Source organism: Corvus brachyrhynchos, unplaced genomic scaffold (assembly GCF_000691975.1).
Source record: "Corvus brachyrhynchos isolate BGI_N302 unplaced genomic scaffold, ASM69197v1 scaffold53, whole genome shotgun sequence".
NCBI classification, from domain to species: Eukaryota; Metazoa; Chordata; class Aves; order Passeriformes; family Corvidae; genus Corvus; species Corvus brachyrhynchos.
The window spans coordinates 5,632,398-5,655,002 of record NW_008237681.1 but is presented as its reverse complement, the minus strand read 5'-3'; the positions used below and the strand labels follow the sequence as shown (position 1 = coordinate 5,655,002).

Below are 22,605 nucleotides of genomic sequence, written 5' to 3'. Positions count from 1 at the left end.
CGGCCCCCTCAGCGCGGAGCCTGCGGCCGGAGCAGCGCACAGCCGCCCGGAGTAATGCCTTCAGCCAAAGAACTAAGTGCACGGCACTGCTGATATTTATTAAACAATTACCAGGCTGGAAAGTTGGAGAACGTTTCACTCTGAGCAAGTTCGGTTTTCTGAGATAAATATGATGCAACTTTTGGGTGAGCGATCTTTCACGTATAAACCTGGCTCTCTATCCCTCGCTTCAAGTTCATTTAGCATTAGAAGCACACTTTGAATGCATGGAGCACAGATTTCTGACAGCATTTTAGTTTTATCATCTCTGCTCTAAAATACTGTATTTTGCCACGAATGAAATAAAAACCTATACACTATGATAATTACTGATATATGAAGATAATTCATTATGAGATGAACTAATGAACTCGCCATTTGAAGTGCAAAAGTCAGAGAGCCTGAAATATTTTGTTTAACCTACAGTACTGACATGAAAAAAATATATTAAGCACTAACAGTGTTTTTTCCCCTTTAAGCTCATTTGAATTATTAAAGGAACATAATTGTAAAGCACAATATAGTACCCGTAGAGATGCCAATCTTGTGATAGTGAAAGCTGGTCACACTTAGAAGTAGGTAAGGAACACTGGCATCAAGGTGCAAAATCAAAGCCTGTTTTAGCCCTGCTGAAAGCTGTTTCAACAGTATGACAGGCAGACACATTGATTTGCATTTAGAAACAAAACTTCTGGAATAATATCTTGTACCGCATGTTGCTCAAACCCAGTCAATTCTGGTGTCTTTTGGATTGCTGACTTACGACAATCAAGTGGCACCTTCCATGATCTTTGCTTATAAAATCACAATTGTGTATGTGTATATGCATATATGTGTAAACTCAGTGTATTCTCCAGGCAACATCTCTGTTTGAAACATTTTTTTCTATGCACTTCTGTTTAAATCAAGACACATGAAATTAAGAGGGTTTCCATTTTAAGTGAAACTGCTTCTGAGTGTTCACAAATCTAAACACCAATCCTGTCATTAGGTTAGTCTGTAAATGAACATGCCACCATTCCCCATGTGAAATGTATGTGTGAAAAAGTGTGGATGGGAAAAGATATACAAGGGTCTAGATGACTGATTCTGAAATTAGAATGTAGCATCAGTGTTTGAGAAATGTAGTCCCATGCAGTTCAATTTAAAATAAATTCAACAATAAGTACATTCAAGGGACTTATTTATGATATTTCTTTTCCTGTTGAAGCCTCTGCATTTACCAAAATAGACTGAGCTATATACACTGTACTCTGAACTAAAACCAATATAATACACAGAGTAAGAAATTTTACTCGAAGGGCACTGAACTAATTCATATGAATGCTTCAGAAGAATTCCCAGGTGATTGAAAGTTACCAAAATCTCAAATACTTTATATCCAGATGTGTTTTAATATAATCTCTCTAGGCATGATGGGAAGGAAAAAAGTTTAACTGTGATGCAAATAGTGATTTAAACACTTCAGAAAATGCATGTACATGGAAAAATAGTTTGACTTCCCATTTAGTGGGAACCACACAATACTAGCTTATATAAGCAAATGTGACTCCACTGAAGTCAATACACATTTAGTCCAGTAATGCCTGAACTGAATTTGCTACCAGCAGCAATAAGACTGGTAAAACAAAAAATCCACAGGGTAAGGTAAAAGGTGATTCTTCTAAGTGTTTTTCAGTTATTTCTCCCAGTGCACCTGTCTTTGGTCCATAGTATACTATGCCCACTTCTGTTCATACGCTAGTGCCTGTATCTGCCACATAACCTGGCTAATCTTTTATCATGTATAACTTAAGCAAATTCTTAGGTCATCTCACCAAGTGTGACTCAAAGGAGTCCAGGATAAGATACATTTTGGTGTAGTCTGATTGAAGTGGAAACTGTATACCTAATAAATAACATCATCGCTAACTTCAGTAAATTCTTTAAGAGCACACACAATTTTCAAAATCACAAATTAGCAAAATTAGTAAAACAGAGGACAGAGTAATGCAGTTTAACTAGGGACAAGCAGCATAACTAGACTTTGCACAGAAAGAAAAAAAAATCTTAGAAGCTGCCTGGCTTCATTGCTAGGAATTTACACCCTGATGATATACAAATGCTGAGTGACTTATACTTGCATCCAGAAGAATTTAGCTAATTTTAACTTATAAACAGCCTAAAAGGCCTTTGAGCTATAAATTGCAATAAACTAAAGATGGCAAAAGGCAATAAACATGAGTTAATGACTCAGCATCCTCCTGAGATAGCACTGGTCATGCAGCTTTGCTTAATCTTAGACATGCACAATCACTATAAAAAGGTGGTCTCCAGAGACCATTTATACTAAGAAAAACATACCATCTCTTTACATGTTTGAAGGCTACTATCGTCCTTTAACTTACTTCAATTACATCCTATTTTTAACCACATTTCTATCTTATAGATTGTTGCAATCCTTCTGTTTGGGATAATAAATCATATGGATGTATAGTCTGATTTTCATATTCAAAAGCAGTAATGCATATTGCATTGAGCTTAGGAAAACAAAAAAAACTGAAGCAAAAAAGATTGATCAGGAGTTTTCTAGCATTCTGTTGTTTTTCCAAGATTAAATGATAGTAGAAGACAAACAAGAAAAGATTAAGTGCCCTTTTATTGAAATAGAACTGCCCTTTCAACAAGGAGCTAGCTGATCTGAAACTGTAACAGGTTTATCAGGAGAAAAGCCAACCTGGCCAGGGAGCCACGTGGCAGTGATATGCAGCCTCACCTCCTAAAGTTGGGGAGGTGGTCTCATGATAACCAGGACCAGGAGTTAAAAAGAGCTTTGCTTCTTTGCTGTTTCTTATCAAAGGACGCCACTGCAGCAGGCTGATGACTTACAGCATTGCTGATGGATGTGAAAGGCTTCTGAAAGCAAAATGTGCTCTCCTGGACCTTCTTTCTGGAGTGCAAATGTGTTTAATGAAAACATGAAAAATCATGCCACTTTCCTTTGCCCAGCACATGCATGCAAAGAGGGACAGCCTGAAATCAGAGTATCCACCACACCGTGGTGACATGTGTGTAATTAGCTACTTGCTCGTCTGGAATGGGAAAACACAGCATTTATGGCTAGGAAGCAACCAGAAAGAATAAATGAATTTCAGAATAATAAATGAATAAAAGAATTAATGGAAACACAGGAATTTGGGCACATGAGAAACTAAAGGGCAGAGGAGCTACTTGGCATCCAGTGCAAGGGCTGGCACTACCCCCGAGAGGCAGCAGCAGAAATATGGCTCCAAGGAAGAGGAAACAGACCAGAAGCTTCAAGTAAGGAAGTTGTCATTGAGATGCAAGACTGGGCAACACCTGGGCTTTCCTTAAATTCTACAGTTGTAAAAGCACACAGTAAGAGGTGAAGAAAGTCCCATGTGCAGGAATGTGGGAAGCGGCCAGTCACTAGTATGTCCAGGGCCAGGGAGACACTCTTGGGCACCCACAGCATCCCTGTCACTCCAGCTCAGCTCCACCAACCCCTTCTAGCTGCAGCCTCCTACTTCCCTACCACAACTCCTCTTAGCACTGCTGGAAGCAGCCAGATCTGTAGGTCCAAAAGGCTGCTTTGGATTTATATTAACATAAATTGCAGAACAACTTATTAAATTAATTAGAAATAGGATCCTGCTCACATCTATTCAGTAAACATGTTATTAATAATGTAATTAAGTAACACATTTAAAGTTATCTGTGTAAAACTTAAGACCTGTTCCAACAGCAGCAGAGTCTAGAGGTAGCACAATTCAGAAACACACTGTTAAAAGAAGAAAAAAAACCCATCATGCTACCTTCACCTTACCACAGCACTAGTACCTGGCAACCTGGCAAGGCATCTGAGGAAAAACCCAGAACCTGAAGACAACCAACACTGTCACATAGGCTCAAAAACTCTATGGTTAAAGGGTGTTACTGCTGCTGATGGAACAGCCCTTATCCTAATCAAATTAACTATACAGAAGGAACACACACCAGGAAGGGACAACTGAGCTTACAGCTGCCTGGCTTGGTTTTACAAGACAAAGCCAGAAAGCCCTGGACTACCATTGAGGCTGTCTAATTAAGGCTGTTAATTCTTGGCATACATTGTGCATTCAGTAGACCCATAACTGAGAGAACACGAAATGGAGCAGTACCCTACATTTTCTATAAATTTCTCCAAAGAAAAAAACATGTCACCAAACAGTAGAAAAGAGGTACCGAGCTAGAGCTTTTAAGCTGCCAAATCAAAATATGCCACGGCATAATGAAAACACTAGATTTTAATCAAAATTCTTGTAAATCAACCTTTAGTCAATTTGGAGAGTACCAACTGTGCACTTTGCTGGTGCAAAAGCAGATGCATGTTGTGAATGACAGATCTAGAAAAATTTGAAGAGCAAAGGTATATATGCATTAGCAGTAAACTCTAGATGTCTAAGAGATGAAAGTCCACAGCTACATCAGAATATAAAAATATATCGAATTGACAGCAAGAGTGACAAAACACTTCTATTTGCTACAGTGCAAGGTAGTTTGTCAAACAATGATCACTTTGTTGTAGATGTTGAGGAAAAAAACTCCCCACAAAACATTTTCGCAAAAAAATATGTAATCCACCACAGGACAGATTTCTGTTCTCCATCCTTGCCCTCCTGTGCAGAGGATGAGTAGCGTCAATTCCTAGTGGCAGTTCAGAATGGAACTAAGGATGCAAGTACAAAGCACTAGGAAGACGTAAGAAATATGAGACTTCTAAAATGCAAATGAGACAAGTATGACTAGATTTTTCTTGTGCCTAACGATTATATTGAAGTTTTTCAAAAGTTTGATGATTTAATTTACACAATAATAGGAAAAATCATTTAGTAGTGGTCAATTCTTCTCAACAGTTAGCTCAGTTCTCTAACACAAAAATGTCCAATATCTTTAAGCCAAAAAAGAAAACAGTCTGTGTGCAAGACAAAAATGTTACCCAGCATCAGAGAGATTCAGCTTTTTCATCTTGTATTTTTTGACCAAGTACCACCTAAAGAAAATCTGAAAAGGCATTTCGCGTATGTAATTCATATTAAAACTCAAAAATAACCATCTGGAGAGCAACATAACAGTCCTGAGGGTCTACAAATTCTAAAACATTTCCCCTCTTCCTTCAGTTTCACCTCAATTCAGGACGCGGACATGATTTGCTTCATGACAAGCATGGTACCTCTCCACCAAGCTGGAGAGGAGAAAAAGCTCTGAACCAGAGACTTGGCTCTTGCATACTAGAGCTCTGCATTCTCAGCAGGCTTCACACTGCTCCCCCCACCAGTGCCCCAGCACAGAGCTCGAGTGATGTGGAAGGAACGGGTCTGCACCAGGTCATTCAGTGTATCCATAGCGCGGTATTAGAGACCCTAAAGGAGGTGCTGAATTTTCATGCATCCTATGGGAGTGAGATTCCATACAATAGCTGTCTTACTCAAGTACAGGCATTATTTGAAAATGCTGTGACTGCAGGTTGTAAGACAGAGCAAGAAAGAATATCTACGTCTGAACAAGGCTTCCGTTTCCTCCCATTGGAATGACAGTGAATAAAGGCGACGAAAATTACAGCATGTGAATACTCGTGTAATTACTGAATGGTTCCCCACATAATTATGCAAAACAAATCTATCCATAAGTTAATGTAGCCATTTTCTTTTTGAAACAGAATTTTCATGCCATCCATCAGTCACCCAAAACCACAAACCTTAGATGACTTAAGTACACAGAATTTACTCATTTGGTCTGTAATATAAGCAATGCATGTGAGTAGAAATAAAGGTTTAATGAAACAAAATAACATACTCCACTAGGGAAAACATATTTTGCCCAAAGAAAAAACTAATGTAAGTAAGTGGAGGCTTGACTATTTGATAAATATAGCCCCAAAGGTTATATGTTTACTGAAAGAATATAAATATTGTAGGTGATGTAGATTTTTTTTCATTTGACTGGAAACATTAATTGCTTTCTAAATACAATAATATTCTTTCAACCTGTGAGGTCTCATTTCTTTTACAGCAAGAAGTAACCAATTACCTAACAAAAATGTTTACATTAATCACAATCACGCTATATTTTAATTTTTATACCACCAATTTTATTTTTACTTAGAAGTGAACTCCCTCAGGCATTCTTTTGTGCCGTTAATTTCTATCAGTGATAAAGTTCCCTTAAGCTTCTTTTAACATCTACTGGACATGACCTCATAAAATTTAATGCCACTCATTAACCCCAAGCACTTAACTTTACACAGTAATGTCAGGCATCTGACTTTTCAGTGCATGAGAAATCCAAGTGGGAACTGTTTGAGAGATACAAATTACAAATCACTTGAGTAGTAGGAAGAGCTGCAGTGAACAATATTAAAGGGTAAATCAAGACTTGAGCAAAAGTAGGGTTCTTGTGATGCCTTCTATCTAAAATTATAAAACATTTATACAAACAAGGGGGAGGCTGCAACGTGATTGTTTTGGCTTGTGAGGGGACTGAAATTCAGAGCTGAGGCTGAATGCCAGGTTTTTAACACTGTCTGAAGCAAATATGATGTGCAGTCATGTTTTCTCGGCTGTCCAGCAGCCTTCAGGCATTTGGGAGGAGCACAGGTGTTAGGAACACCTTACATTCTGCGAAGGCCACACACGAGCGAGACTGGGGTAAGCCAGAAGAAGCCGTTCCATCAAAGTGCTCCTCCCTTTTTTCCTGCAACAGCCTTGCCTAGGTTTAGCTTTAGAGTGTGGTTGTTCTTCCGATTTTGGTTATGTACCAAGAAAGCTCTCAGAGGGACAGCACTGTTTTTATTTTCCCCGAGATGCACAGATGGGTGATGTCTGCTTAACTCATTTAACCATATTTCCCAGTGGCTTCACACATGTTGGAGAAAATGTGGAAAATTCTAGAGGTGAATGAAAAAAAATACTTAACAACAATTTTCTGGCTTCTCTTGAACCATTCAAGGACATTTCTTGTGGGGAGTTGAAACTGAGTGACAGCCTGTCATGGCCCTGAGTGTAAAAAAAAAGGCACATTGTTAGGGGGAAAAAAAAAAAAGTGGTTTATTTTCTATTTCTGTTGGCTCAAGAGATATCTAGGCATCCTCTGTGAAAAAGGACAGTGCTATGCAGCTAGATACATGAAACATGGCCCGTCGGAGTTCCTGATAGCAATCTGCTTATTCAGCTCTGTTATGAAAAATCCCCTCCCCTAGTCTGTAGACAGGGCATGCTTTTTCTTGGTGTCACAGGCTGTTACATTCTGGGTTAAGCAGTTGATGCTGTTGGAGCAGGGATCAACTTAACATTTCTATACAAATTATACAAGGTAGCTATAAATTGCTTCGTGAGAAGCCACGTGAGATTTGATGTGATGTCTCTAAGTGCTACAAGTTTATTTATTTTTCAGCAGCAAAAAGAGCTGGCTTTCAGAACTAAGCGGTAGCTCCTGAATTTACTGATCTTAACTGGAAAATATTTACTCTGCTACCCCATAAATCTAAACAGAAGGAAGCTGTTTTGCTGAAGCTTTATCTCCACAGAAAGGTATCTCTAAGCGAAAGGTAGGTATGACAGAATTGAGGTTTTCGCATGTGAACAACTGTGATCTCTGATACGAGCCCCAGCTCCAATTTCTCTGAATGACTGTTTTAGCTATAAACCACCCAGAACCAAAATCTACAGTCAATACACACTCCACACTATCGAAAATGTTTTTGCATCTTGCCTGCCACTGGTCTAAGATCACTTTAGCGTAATTACAGCTTGATGCAACATCAGTAAGTGTGCATCAGTTGGAAAAGTTTTTATTGCCTAATAGCAGGGAATGGTAATAAAGCAGATGTACACCAGGCCACATGACAATGGCAACCAATTGGTCTGTATTTGGCAAAGCAAAGTATTAATGTTTTATAAACACAATGTATGTTATACTTTTCTAACAATAGGGATGTAAATCTCTGCACAGCATAAACACTTGGGCTGATCAACACAGAGATACTGCTGTGATAGGTACTTTGAAGTTGTAGATAAGAGCTCAAGCTGTAAGATGCCAAAAAAATTGGAAGTTTATAAAGAATCACTGCCAGACTCTTAAATGCAGTAGCACTTGTGGGACTTTCTGTAATATAAATAGTAATTACCTTCAATGCAGAATGTATCTACAAAAATAAATATACTGGTGCATATACCAAAACTCGCAACTCAGTTTTCTATTTGAGAACCAAACTTTAAAATCTGTAAATTCTGAGTAAAACAACCCCCAAAATAATCTTTTGCTCAACACCCCCTACCATGCAGTGCCAAAATACACGTATACGTGTGCACGCACATACACAACTGCTCCAATATCCATACACAAACACGACAGTCTTAGTGTGAGGGCATCTACCCTGCAGACAATTCAATCAATCTCTCAAGTGACACTCACACGTGCCTGCACACACAAAAGCAGATGTGGCATTAAGATTTACAAAGTTATTGAAACTTTTAACAAGTAAAACGCATCTTTACTTAGCTACACCAGAATGAGGAATAAAGGGGTTTACATATGTTCCAATTCTAAACCTATCAATCAAACCCATGTTATTCCTTTGGGAGCTTATTTACATGCATATTTATCAGCCTCACATGCTAATTCCCTGCTGTTTTATGCCTGCGAGGCATGTTTATGAGTCATAATTGTTGATCTCATTTGATGTATTTCACTGAAGTAAGACATTATTCAGTTATGTGGCCTAATGTCAATGAATTATGATGACCTGATCTTCGAAATGCAACTTGCTCTTTAATTTTTATTAGAGCATTACTTATTCAGAAGAAGAAATACAGTAAAATGGAAGATTACATGTTTTTATAGCCATTTTACTTCAACATCTGATTTTTGAAACACTCCTCCCTACCTCTAGGCAAAGTTTTAAAAGTGCAATTCGTAAACACCAAATGAAAAGAATTTTCGCCTGAAATTAGTACGCATTTCTCAGAGTGGGACCTTTTATAGATGTTTTTATTTTGTTTTAACCAGCCACAAGACAGGCCTTTGGAGCACTGGCATATGGTTGCAAAAGAAGAACAACCAGACTCAATTCAAAACCCTCAAATTGTTCTTTGCCTTAACTTCATCGAAACTGAAACAAGATAGAGACTTCAGGGCAACTGATAAATGACTACTAAAGTAAGTTAAAAGTCCCCAAACTGACTCATCATCTTTAATGCAAAGTGGTGTCAGTATATAAACAGAAAATCACTTGATGGTCAAAGTAAAGACCTAAAAACGGAATAATTACAATGTGTACAAGCTTCATTGCAGTAGCCTGGGTTGTGCCATTAATGCCTATTTCTAGGTGGCAAGCCAGAAATGTTGATAACAGGTGGCTGAACATGGTACTTCTGCAGTTCTGCTCCTTTCACAAAGACCCATGCTGATCTTCTGACACTTCAAGTAATCTTCAAAGGTTTAAATTACCTTATGTAAACCTAATTAATAACATTTCTCAATAATCGAACCTTTTTTTCCTAACTTGATTATAGCATGAAGGAACCACAAAGTAACTGTTCATTTCTGTTCTCTTGCAGCAAAGACTTGGTACTATTGTAGTAAGCATCCAGGCTGTAGAATCCAGTGTAAATTGCTCCTTATACTAGGCTAATAGGAAATTACCACTGCAGACATAATCTACTACATGATTTTCAGATGTCCCCACTTCCTACTTAATATTCAGTATTGCTTTAATGCAATTATTATAATTTAAATATGTTCAAAAGTTTCCAAGTTGCTGCTCTGAGCTACAGCTTTAGCAAGGAACAGAGTAATACGCAGGAAAATGAAACTATCTTTAGCTAAGTAATGTAAATTCAAAATGCAGGCTCATTTTTCCATAAGAATCTCAAACTGAATATGACAGATATGAGTAAGTGTCTTTGAAATCACAGAAAACCTGCAAGTATCTTCCTAAATTTGTAATATCTAGAGGACTTGAAGTATCATAAATATAACATTAATTCCAAGACAAAAAATCCTCAGGATATTTTTCATGTCCAGAATTAAATCAGTGGTTTTCATTTATATAGATGCTTTTACAAAAATAGAATATATTTTTCCTGTAAAAATTAAATATATGAGAAAGTGTGAAGGACCATTTAATACAGGCTTTATACGCTCTTTTTTAAAAGTGAAAAGGAGCATTTAATCCTTTGTTTACATGGTGCTTTTCCAAATCAGAAGTTTGCTTCTGACAGGCATATAATACAAACTAGTTTCTCTAAAAAACCTAAAAATCTTCACTTGAACAAGTAGTTATTCTAACGGCACAGTTACAAGGGTATAACTTTAGTTCATGCAAATGCCATAAGTAAAACTGTTATATGTTCATCATAAATACAAATTTACCAAATACATTAAATTTAATTCTGCAGAAAAATGTCAATTCCATAACTTTTCAAACAGAATTTTTCACTAGTTATTGTCACAAGAACCCCAAAACAGAGCAAGGGTTTTCCACAGTGTAAGCTCTAATTTACAGCCCTTCTTTCTTTCAAATTCAAATAAGCAAAAGACACAAACTCATCGGCCTGGGGTACTTTTAATTTTTTTTTCTTTTTTTTTTTTAGAATAACAAGAATTGATGCTACACTTTTTCTGTCAATAAAGTCTTTATCTTAGTGAGCTAATAATGTTGTGGTGACCCAGCTGTAATAATTCAGAATGGAGCTTTGTACACTTTTGCAAAGAAGTATTTTCTTTCATACTTCAATAAACAATGAACCAATATTGGGTCACAGAAGTTTGGAGGTGGCCCTGTGGCTCCATATGCTTCTCTTCTCTATTAAGATAACATCTGTTCTGGCCACCAGTCAGCAAATCAAATTTGATGAGAATTCATCTATGTGCAAAATAGAAATACCCAATAATGGACAGATTTATGTTTCATTGCTCCACCCCTTAAATATTTCAAATTTTAAGAAACAAAACCAACGATATCTTCCAAAATTGCAACTAACATATAAAAAATGTATCCCTTTATGATGAAATTCAAAACACTATCAGATCATTGCAAACATATTTTCACATGTATTACATGATCTATCCCGTCAATTGCACTTAGTACTGAAACACTATACAGTTCATTTTTCCTAAGGTTAAATCATTGATTCCATTACAAATCCAATTTCTCAGAAGAAAAGAATTATCACCACCATAAAAAGCTTTATCTGGATGAAGTTTGTGCCTTTTAACTTCTAGGAAGATCAAGAATAATAATTTGTAATGGGATATCAAGATTTAGTGGAAAAATTTATCATACAGGCTACTTGCTAATATTTTGGTTATATAGTCCCAGTTGCACTAAACTGGATGGGATTTGTTCAAAAATTTGAGCAGAGTCTTTCTATCCCAGAGTTCATGTATTATTGTTTATCACTTTAGTATCCAAGCAAAAGATTTAACTGCCAGCTCTTTATACAGAAATAAGGTATTTTGAATTTATCACTAAAGGTGTAAAAGACCTCCAAGGTCATCGAGCCCAACCTTTGTCTGAACACCACCATGTCAAGTAAACAATAGCACTGTTGCACGTGTTTTGAAAAATTCCTGTGGAAAGTATTTTCCCTCTTTTTAAGACAGGACCTGGCAATGCTAAGAAACAATACTGTGAAATAAATAAGCATAAATAAATCACCTTTGACAATTAGTTCATTAAAGTGGAGTAGTATTCCTTAGATTTGTAGCCAAATAGTGTTTTAATAGTAACACCCATATATATCTGTACTGAGACACCATTTTTCAAAGGTTCAGGAATAGTTTAACATATTCAAAACATTTTATTTAATTACTCAAAATACTGAAAAGGTGACAATGATCTATGTATTCTGAAATACTGTTCACTTCCATTACCAAAAATACTTTTAGCTGAAATTTCTAAGATGATATATGCTTATTCAAGTTTGTATATAAAACATGAACAAGTTGTGTGTATGTGTGTTCTGTACCAAGTTACACTTTTTTAGTTAACAAGCTACACGCCTCACAAAAACTGCCTGGAAGAAAGAGCTGAAGGATGGCATCATCACTGATGCAGTGTCCTGCACCTTGAATGATGCGGGTCAAGTTCCTGGCCCTGATACTGACCTCTTGTATGAATGAGCTATATCATTTCACCAGCTTCAAATTCCTTTTTGCATGAGAATATATAATCTGGCTATTCTTCCTACAGCAGTTATGAGAATGAATTTCCTTGCTTCTTTTGTATATGACATCTTCTAAAAGGATGAGGAAAGCACACAGATGCAAAACAAACATCCCAAGTCCCACTTCCCTTTTCAAGCCGATCAAGTGAAGGAGCACAAATTGCATCATAAGCTTGTGTGGTTGTCACAAATGGTGAAAATAAGTTTCATTTGCTATATCCTTTTGTGTCATTTGTGCTGTGGTTGAAATGCTACAGGCACATGATTACTGATGTAGTGAACTAAACATGTAACATGATGAAGAAACTCAACAAGATACTTATCAATACCTAAAAGATATTCTAGATCTGACAGAAGCGTTCAGTCCTGTGTATGTGTCTACATACATCCATATAAATCAGAAGCTTAAAATAGTCAGAAACAAAAACCACTGATAGTTCACTTAAACAAAATAAGATTTAAACATAAGCTGGCACACATGCCTGTGAAACGTGATGGTCCTTGTCTAGTATTGCTCAGATTTGAGCTAGTTTGCTATTTTGTTGACTGTGAAAAAAGAGAGACAAAAGCAGAAAGGCTATCCACATTTTTCTCTCTCTCCCCCATTTTGGTGCTCATGTTTAGAGAGAAAGGTGTTCTCTTATTATCCTGTATATTTAGCCTTTTTAAAATTATTCAGTATCTTATGAGCAAAATGAAGATTTTGACTGACTTTAAGAGTCAGTTATATGCGTTCTGCCTTTGCATGGCCAAATCTTTACACCAAATGCTTGAAATCTGAACACTCCCAAAACAGGAACCACAACTAACCACAATCCAGTACTCTGGGCTAAATGACTGCTTTCCTTAGACAATAAGGGCACTCAGGCTTTACCTTTGCAGTCAATTGGAACTTAGCCATTAATTTTAATAGGGTCAGGATCAGGTCCCTGACTCTTTTGACATCAAAGAAACATCTTTCACAGTCATTTTGTTATAAATAATTAAAGCTGATTAGTAATAATAAGGTACCTTAACCAAAAAGGTAAACAGTGGAGACATTTATTATCAAAGTAAGAAAAGAAAATTAAAATAACCTCCAACACTTTTGTATGTGCAATTCATCAGGAAACGTTGTAAAAGAACAAAAACAAATGTTGGCTCATTCCAGAGGTTCTTTGTCATCATTAATGTATTCAGGTTTTCACAGCTGAATTGCTGTACTTTGAAAAGATTTTAATGAAAGGAAACTCAAATTCAACGTTCAAACAAAGCTGTCAGGTTACCAAGATTCGTATTTGCTTGTATGTCCAGAAAATGTTTTATCCTTTTTAAAAAACCCTTTAGGTTAGAAGTATTATTATTCCTTTGCTTTCAATTTGTAAACAACAGAAAATAAGCTTTTGTTAAGCAGCACATATTTATTTATTTATTTGCTATTGCGAAGCTGAAACCAGCACTTAGAAATATCTGTTCCAAAGCGGAGGTGAAACTACCTGGTACAGATATTTTACTTCATTACTAGTTCTGTTCCTCAAATTGATACAAATGGCCTCCTTCTGTTTCTGTCTGTCTGCTTGCCTGATCAGCAGAGCTAATTGTCAGAGCTGGGGAGATCTCCTATACCTAAACAGAAGATATGCAGTTTGTAACCTGCTTAATTTGCCTTATGTCCTGGATGGCCCTCAGTATGTTGTTCATTAAAGTATCAGCTGTTTCGGCTGTCGCAGTGGCAAACTAAGCATAGGCCTATTTTTCTTTGTTAAAAGGCCAGATTGTCAATAAATAATACACATCTTACCAGATAATTTCTTATCACTTAAATATGACAGTACTTTAGTTCTCTCCCCTTTCACAGGTCTTAGTTTTGCACGTCCAAAGAGGACGAGGACAGGGAGTACCCTGGGTACCATGGAGGCTAAGGAATAAGGCTTATTAGTCAATCAAAAGCCTAAAATTGAAGCTTTGCAGAATCACTTTAGTGAAAGTAGGTTGAAACCTTCTCTTTTTAAAATAAGGAATTCCAGGTCTTTATAAATGTCCACATACATGAAAGACAGAGTAGATCCCATCTGTAGTGACATATTTCTGTTATATAGAACAATCAATTTCTAATTCAATCAAATTTGTGACAGTAAAGCTCTTTAAAAATGTTTTAACATACATTTAATCTCAGATACAGAGGTCTGTAACATCAGCTAGCTGCACACAATTCATACACTGCTTTGTAAATTACAATCTTCTGTATGTCAGGACAGAAGTGAACCCAGACATTTAATTATTATCCTGTACCAATCATGCTGGCCTCAGCTAGAATTCTGATTTACTAGTCTTTTATTATACATACACAAGTACAATCAAATGTGCACAGTTCAATTTTTTCAAATAAAGAGAATCTGCCTTTTCCATATGTAGGAGATACAGCCATTTAACATCATTTGATCATTGCCTGGAAACACTTAATATGTGAGGTGTTTATGGCTAGTAACCTTGATATTATATTTTTGTGTAAAGTCTGAGTAAAATATTCAAAAGAATGATTTTATTCCCATTCTTAGCTTATGTATGACTTTTTTATAATGAACTAGTTTTAAACCACTTTTAATTACATTTACAGGGGTTGTATTAAAAATGATTAGTCTGTCTTATTTTGCTGTTCAGTTACTACAGTTAAAATGAAAATTTCTTCTTGGTATCTTAGGTTCTCTAAGCATGTAATATTTATTAAAAACAATTAAAATTTCTTTTTCATTTAACTTGCATTCTTTCTTTTCATACTGCAAGTAGTATGCTACATGTGTTCTAGAAAGCGAGATGAGAGCCAACTAGTTGATTTTTAACTTGGATTTGAGAAAAGCTAGGAAAAGAAAAAGAAATGCTCAAATCAGCCTCTCCCAAAGTAGGGTCACAAGGAGTTGTTAAAAGAACGACATGAAGCCGACAAGTGATTTATGCCAGTATTCAGGCAGAGCTATATCTGGAAAGACCTGGAACCTTCCAGCTTAGATGACTGAACTGAGGTACTGTGCCAGTGTCATTACTGAGAATGGTCTTGTTTTCATATAATGATTTAGAGTGAAACTTCCAAAACGAACATTTTTAATTTCACTTAGATCAAGAGAATTCATAGGTGCCCAGAGAAGTTGTGGATGCCCCATGCCTGGAAGCGTTCAAGGTCGGGCTGGAGGGGGTCTTGAGCAACCTGATTTAGTGAGAGGTTCTCTGCCCATGGTGGAGGGGTTTGGAATGATCTTTAATGCCTCTTCCAACTCAAATCATTCCAAGAACAGACATCACTGTCCAGAAGGTCTTCCCTAGTATCTGCCGTATCAACCACTGAAGCCAGTTACCCATGTCACAGAATAACCTCCAAACTGGAATTAATAATGTGCAACTCATGCAAAGCCACCAAAACCCCCATATCTACGAATTCTAGAGAGGAAAATCCAGCTCTGGAATCCAGTATTTCACAAGTCCATAGCAGCTACTCACATTTGCTCCCACAGCTGAAGTAATTAAAAATACTCCTGCAGTTCCTGAATACAAATTTGCAGTAAGGCACTGAAACCAAAGGGCCCACAAGCAGCAAATTTCTAAGAGCATGTCAACACCTGTACAGATACAGTCCTTCAAGTAAAAATTGTACCGTGTGATAGCTATTTTCAACTAACTATATTAAATATATGCATTTTTAAACATGCATAGCTTTTCTGTTAACTGATGTCTTAATAAAAATATCTAATACAGAAAAGAGGAAAATGAAGAGTTGTAGGGAAGCAGCTAGTGACAGCCTGAGTTACCTCAAGATATACTGTGTTGCTCCAATAGCCTTTGTCACTATGATCCTGTTTCAGCTCAATTAAAAGCAAGCTAAACAGCAGTTATTATTAATAAATGAATATTAAAATGCTTGTTATGTTAGCATATGGCGTTTGAAGATGTAAAAACCATTCTTGCTTTTATTCATCCAATATGAAGTGAAACAGACTGAGGACAGCCCCTTCTCCTCCAGCATACCTGTGCCTTTAATGAAGAAGCCAAGCCCTGGAGGAGAAGCACAAAGGTTTTGAACAGGACCATGAGCAAGAACTGTGCAGGTGGGGCACAATGAAGATTTCTGGCCAAAGGGTAAAACTCGCCAATGAAGGACACAGGGCTTTTTCAGGGCATGGTGTAAACCACAGCATGGAACCCCAAAGACAGTAAGAAACAATCACAGCTGTTCCAGTATAATGCAAAGAGGTTCTCTGTTCCAGTCTCGACTTTTTAATGAAAACACACAGTAGCATGCATATTTAAAAGGACTCTTAAAAACGCAATGCTACACTTCATGTATATGTCACTCCCTGGGGAGAAGATGAAAGAATACACATTATAGGACACACATGATGTCATACAATACGCTATCAAAAAATATTTGATAAGAAAATAATAAGTCTTCGACAACTCACTGTATTTGCATTCTCAATTGCTTTTACCTAGGGAAGTACTTCTCACACAGAGAAGTGTAGACCTCTGTGGTTTTTTCCTTTAAATGAAATGATCTCTAAAAACAGAGGTAAATAAACACCGTACAGGGCAATTCCACATTAGCACTGAATACCCGAGTGAGGAGGGTTGTAAGTGGAAAAAAACCCCAACTTACAACACTGAGTAGCTAAGGACCAATTAGAAGGTAATACAATTTTTTGACAGTAAAAATTCGCTTAACCCTGTAAGGAACATCAAAGGCCAAAACAGTCCATGTGAATTCCACTTAAGATTTGGGAAAATTACTTGATAACGCATGGGTCCTGCTTTGTTCAGAAAAGATGGCATTTACTTTATTACTTCATTCCCCTCTGTTTTCTACTTGTTTTCTGTGTACTAATATAAACCAGGTATCTCAAACTTCACCCAAGGTATCTCCATGGAAATACTTTCTAGTGATCAAGGCTATGAGGTTAACACCAGAATAGCGTAATTGTCCAAAGACAAGCAACGGAAACACACAGTATATGGCCAAAATGGAAATATGAGTGTTCACTTACCATCTCTCACATTTCTTCATGGCAGGCTTGAGAATCAGGTGGGATGCAATGGTAAGTATGAATTGGGGAACTTATCTGTCTCAATTGCATTAATTTCAGTCACACACTCTAGTAGTTATCTTTGTCCTTCTAGCAACATCAGCCTTCTCTGTCCTCACCACCAGCTATAGCCTTTACACATGAAATATATCCTGCCAAACTCCAAATCCAAAACACTCTGACCCATTAAAGGTTTCCCCTTTTCTTCTATTAAGAACAAAGAACACATTACATTTTTCTATGTGAAGTATGCTATTAAATAATAGCTTGTACACTAATTAAAGCAAATGTAATTGTGAGAACACACTGACATTGTTAAAGTAAATTACCCAATTTGTTAATAGTTTCATTTCAAGTGACCTTAATTGTATTAATTGTGATATTGAGCAAACTAAATTGAAGAGTATTAAATGCATTGTTCCAGTCTGTCCTTAGAGGATCAACTTTCTCATTATATCAATGAAATGGGAATACTACCTACCATACTCCTCAAAACTTTTGTTGGAATGTGGTGGACGCTGTAACTTGGAATAAAAATTTACAGCAGCAACAGTTATATATAATAACCTAGTTATTCCATTTCAATGTAAGAGAAACCTCAAGCATTTCAAAGTCAGAAAAACAGTTTGTCAGATGCAATACACAGGGAGAAGGTACAACAATAATGTTTCTGAAATTTCATTCAGGTCTTATAAAGTCTCTGCTGGAGACACAACTAACATTCACCAATTTCTCTAAGAAAGATCCCTGTTTCAGAGAGGATCACTCAAAAATATAAAATATTGCTAGAATAAACTGAATAATAGCATGATGATTCTTAGAAGAGAAAATGTAGCAGCAAGATGTCATCAACCTACTATAGTCAAAAGAGAACATAATAATGCACACATACACAGATGCATGTAAATTAAAATACAACCAGATCCACAAGAAACAATCAAAATTCAAAATTTCTTAAAAGAACTAATATCTTCCATTTGAAGTATTAGATTGCAAAAGTGAAAATCCCTGCCATAAATTTCTTATCAACTATTTAAAAATGCTATTTTAAAAAGCATGTCAAAGTGCATATATGCCATGTCCATCTTTTGTATCTTGAAAAAAAAAATCAGACATAAGGAAAATAACATAGGCCAAATTAATCAACAGTAAAGGATGAAAATACTATCTTAATGGATTTTAAAGAGAGAGAGAAAAAAATCTTTAAAGACTTATTCTGAATTTTTTAAACTTGCAAACAAGCACATTCTCACGGCTCATCATAGCTCAAGATTCAAAGTTTATCAGTCACATAAAATTTGGAGAGCTACCAATGCCCAGACCTTTCTCCAAATGACACTTACCTCATCTGTAATGATCTACTTTCATTTGTTCAGCTAGGTAACTGTCTCATGCCTAGCATCTGCAACATTAATCCTTGCAGCTGTTCCTAGTGAACCATGTCTTATTCTTCTCAGGCCACTTCTCCAAAATCTCAAGAATACTTTGAATTTTACATCTACTCTCCATTGTGTCAACAGTCCTATCCTAAATAAACCATGTTTTCTCTCTATTCCTTCACTGAAATGTTCATAAAAGCACTGAGTACTACTACATTCAATCAACATATTTCTGGAATCCCATCCAATATACCCTTTCAAGTTGACAGCAAATGAACAAAAAGTAGTCAATACATGCAGTTTTCCAAACAGCTATACTTAAGAGCAATCCATGTATTTTTGAGATTTCTTTCATTTTATGAAAACTGTGAGAGACTTTCTTAACTCCAGCTGGACATGACATCTCCTGGTTCTCCATCAAGTTTTGGTATCGGTTGCACATACCAAAAATACAATACTTCATGTAGATTAACAAATCTGACTAGCTCAGTAATTAAATATTTATTTTCAGCGCCCTTATCACTTCTGTGTTTTTTTCAATCACCTCATCACAGTGAAGGCTTTTATCCCTTTGCCTCCAAGCTAAGCATTCAGCAAGGCTTCAAAAACACAATTCAGTTGTCCTGATATTCTATAATATTGCACAGAACATCTCCGATGGACCACCTCTCCACCATATTTCTGTGATTCATGACAAAAAAAAATTAAGATACCGTTTTTCACCAAGTTGATTCTGTATCACCCCTGAAACTTAAGACTGCATTGAAAAACCTTCTCTTGAAATAATTTTGTGAAGGCAATGATGGACAGACTGCGTGGACGGGAATGACTGCATATTTTGATGCCCAAAGAGCTAACACCGACCAAGCAAACGCTTTATTTAAAATGAAACATTAAAACTTCAAAGACGTATTCTGGATATATAAAGTTTCAAATTAAAATGCACTATGTGTTTCACAGCAAAAAAGCCTATGAAGATGAAATGGATGCTTTATATAAAATATTTACATAGATAGAACATAAAAAATGTACCATAGTTGGTAACCTTTATGACTTGGGGAACCATGTATTTACATATCTTTATCCTCGCATGTGCGTATGTGTGTGTTGTGTATATATTTTTAACAGTTGACAGCTGTTTTAGAGCATACAGAGATGCCAAGCTGAATGAGGGTCTTGATTACTTCAAGATTAGCTATCTAAAGTTTCTATTCATTTTAAGTGTTGTTAGTGCGAAGAGTCATTAGTCACTTCCTTGTCTCATAGAACATCAGCATACATTTACATTGTTAATGAACATTTGGGGTAAATGAATTAATGGCACTTTTAAACATCAATTCAATCCTAATAACTTTGTATGTCATAGAAATGTTAAGGTTGGGATAAAAATGAGAAACCTTTTCAGTCAAGGTAACTAATCGCTTCTGGGCACAATAAAGGGTAAAATTAACTTACAGTGGTTTTTAACAGGGTGAAAATTTTGCTTTTTCCTGAAACAGAGTTGAGAGAACTGCCAATATTTTTTTTTAAAGAAAATTGAAATCAGAAGAAAATGTTCATCTTTTTCTTGACTGGGGTAGACTAGAAGCAAACTGTTTTTCCTCTTGAAAATGGTTATTATTTTAGGTTATTGAAAAAGATTATTTTCAAATTTCTAAAAATATGTACAAAAAAGCATTTAGTTGATCAGGTTAAAATGGCTTCATATCGTTAAGACGTCAAATATAATAGAAAAGAAACACTGACCTAGAAAAGCTATTCCATTTAATTGTCAGGTTTTAAAATACTTTCCCCTAGATGTACATTCACATTTTCAAACATTAAAGAAGCTTTATAAACCAATGAAGAAATAGTGAAAAAATTAACTCAAAGGGACAATGAAGTTTTACCAATATATTTTGAAGCAAAACATCAGCTTCTTCTAAACTGAAGTAATAAACATGACTGAGCAAAACTTGACATAGCTTTTTAATAAACACTAGTATACAGATGATTTATAGACAGATACACCCACAGAGAGTAGTTGATCTGGGTGAGGGACTTAGAAAATGTGACAAAGTTGTTTCAACTCTGTAATTTAAAATAAATTTTTTATTTTGCCCTCCTGGTACATGTGTTCAATGACTGGAAAATTACAGGTAGTTAAGGTGCCACTGTGTATAACTGAATACTTGAGGAATGTTTTCATGACAAGGACGAGCTTTCTCATTAAGCTTATCACTTTCTTCGAACCAACTATACTGTCACTACTAGCAAGTAAGTAGAAAAGATGAGCAACACAGACACGTGTGCATTATCCAAGCAGTTTGTTCTCATTGTTCATTAGGGTCTTCCAAATACTGCATTTAATTAATTTACTTTAGGTTATGTAGTAATTTCTACCTTTAGAGCCTGTTCATTTTATCTCAACTTCGAGGTGATTTTTTAAATAAGAATATAGGTGCTGAGTCAAACAAAAAATCAGCCTTTTAATTTGCATAATTTCATTCAAAATAACATACTGAAATTTACTGCAGAATCAAAAAAACCACACCCTCCCCCCAGAAAAACCAAACCAAACCAAACCAAAAAACCACAAACAAACAAAAAAGATCCCTAAACCCAAAGCAGTGTAAGAGCCCATGCTTGAGAAAGTAACATAAAGCCATGCTCCATTTCAATATTCTTATGCTGAAGTCAGTGTTTGGTTTATGATTAAAAAAGGATGACAGCGCATTAAACATTTGGCTAATGCTTCTGTCTATAATTGAAAGTTGACTTTTCGTGGTTTTCATTAGTGTCAGAGTGTTCTACACATACTCTGTGAAATGTTCTTTAAGTTGCCCTGTTCAACTTCATTGAGAGAATTAAACAAATTATGACAGGTACAGTTATCATGACACACTTATATAAGGTATAAACTCTAAAAAAAGTAGAGAAATACAAAACTCACCTTCCCCTGGCTTGTTCAAAAAACTCTGCAAGGGATCAATGCCTATCTCTTGTTCCTCTGTTTGCAAAGGGTGACTGGTTTCTGACACAGAATGATACATATTGGCAGTAGTAAATTCCAACTGAAGAGTATTTATCTGGAGGAAAAAACCAGAGAAACATTCAGTATTCCTTTAGCTACTTTTAAATCACACAATTCGAGAGCAAAGGTACTTAAAACCTTCTCTTACTTTCCAGGCATATCATCACCATTAGTTGTCTAATAGCAGAACAACAGTGTTTCCACTTGAATGTTTTGTGTTGCAATATTTAGAGTCCAAAAAAATTGTTATACTACCTACAAATACCACACTGCAAGTAGAAGTCCAAGTGTGGCTTTGACAGACTGTAAAACGGAGCAAGAGCCTCTTTTCCTTCCTTTTTCTAGTTTTCCCTACTCATCTTTTAGTCTGATTCCAAGGAGAGCTGATGCTAGTTCTTGGGCATGATGGAGATTATAGAGCAAAACTGAGGAAAGACCATCATCATCACTCTTCTGGACTCAAGACCTCTCATCCCAGAAAATCCTCCTTTTAGCAACTTCTTTTTCAGAAATCGTAGGTCAAGTATGAGATAACAGTGGCAGACATGCAAAAAGAGACTGGGTTAATACCGATTGGCTTGATAAGTAAATTTGGTTTTATCAAGATTTATATTAGCTTTTGTCTTGGTTCTGGCCAGAACAGGGTTTTGCAGTAGCAAGGAGGTGGCATGGCTAGGGCCCAGAGGTTATTCTGTACCATGTCATGTCATTGCCATGGGCAGGGTGAACTGAGTCTCTTCCAGGAAGAAAGGTTTTTTTCTGGTTAAGTAAGTACGGTGGAGGGAGTGGTTGGGTAATGTCAGCTCTGCGATGAAGGGAGTGGTCGGGCATCACCTGTTGTTGGGCTTTCTGCAGTGAGCAAGAACGTTTCTTTTCTTGTACCCTCTATCATTAGTATTGTTGCTGTTACTGGTCATTTT

The 22,605-nt window shown here is 36.3% G+C and overlaps 1 protein-coding gene across 5 annotated transcripts in view; it reads right to left on the bottom strand.

The window, feature by feature from the left end:
• Window positions 1-22,605, bottom strand: part of TBC1D5 (TBC1 domain family member 5) — a 318,296-nt gene that overhangs the window by 164,876 nt on the left and 130,815 nt on the right. For 4 of the 5 annotated variants that reach the window (XM_017732138.1, XM_017732139.1, XM_017732137.1 and 1 more), the window contains one exon: window positions 21,605-21,740. In XM_017732138.1, the coding sequence (XP_017587627.1) occupies window positions 21,605-21,704 (100 nt within the window). In that variant the 5' untranslated portion in view covers window positions 21,705-21,740. Of the gene's footprint in view, window positions 1-21,604; window positions 21,741-21,950; window positions 21,956-22,605 lie in introns of those variants that run through there. The other variant, XM_008632003.2, reaches the window with a different exon arrangement.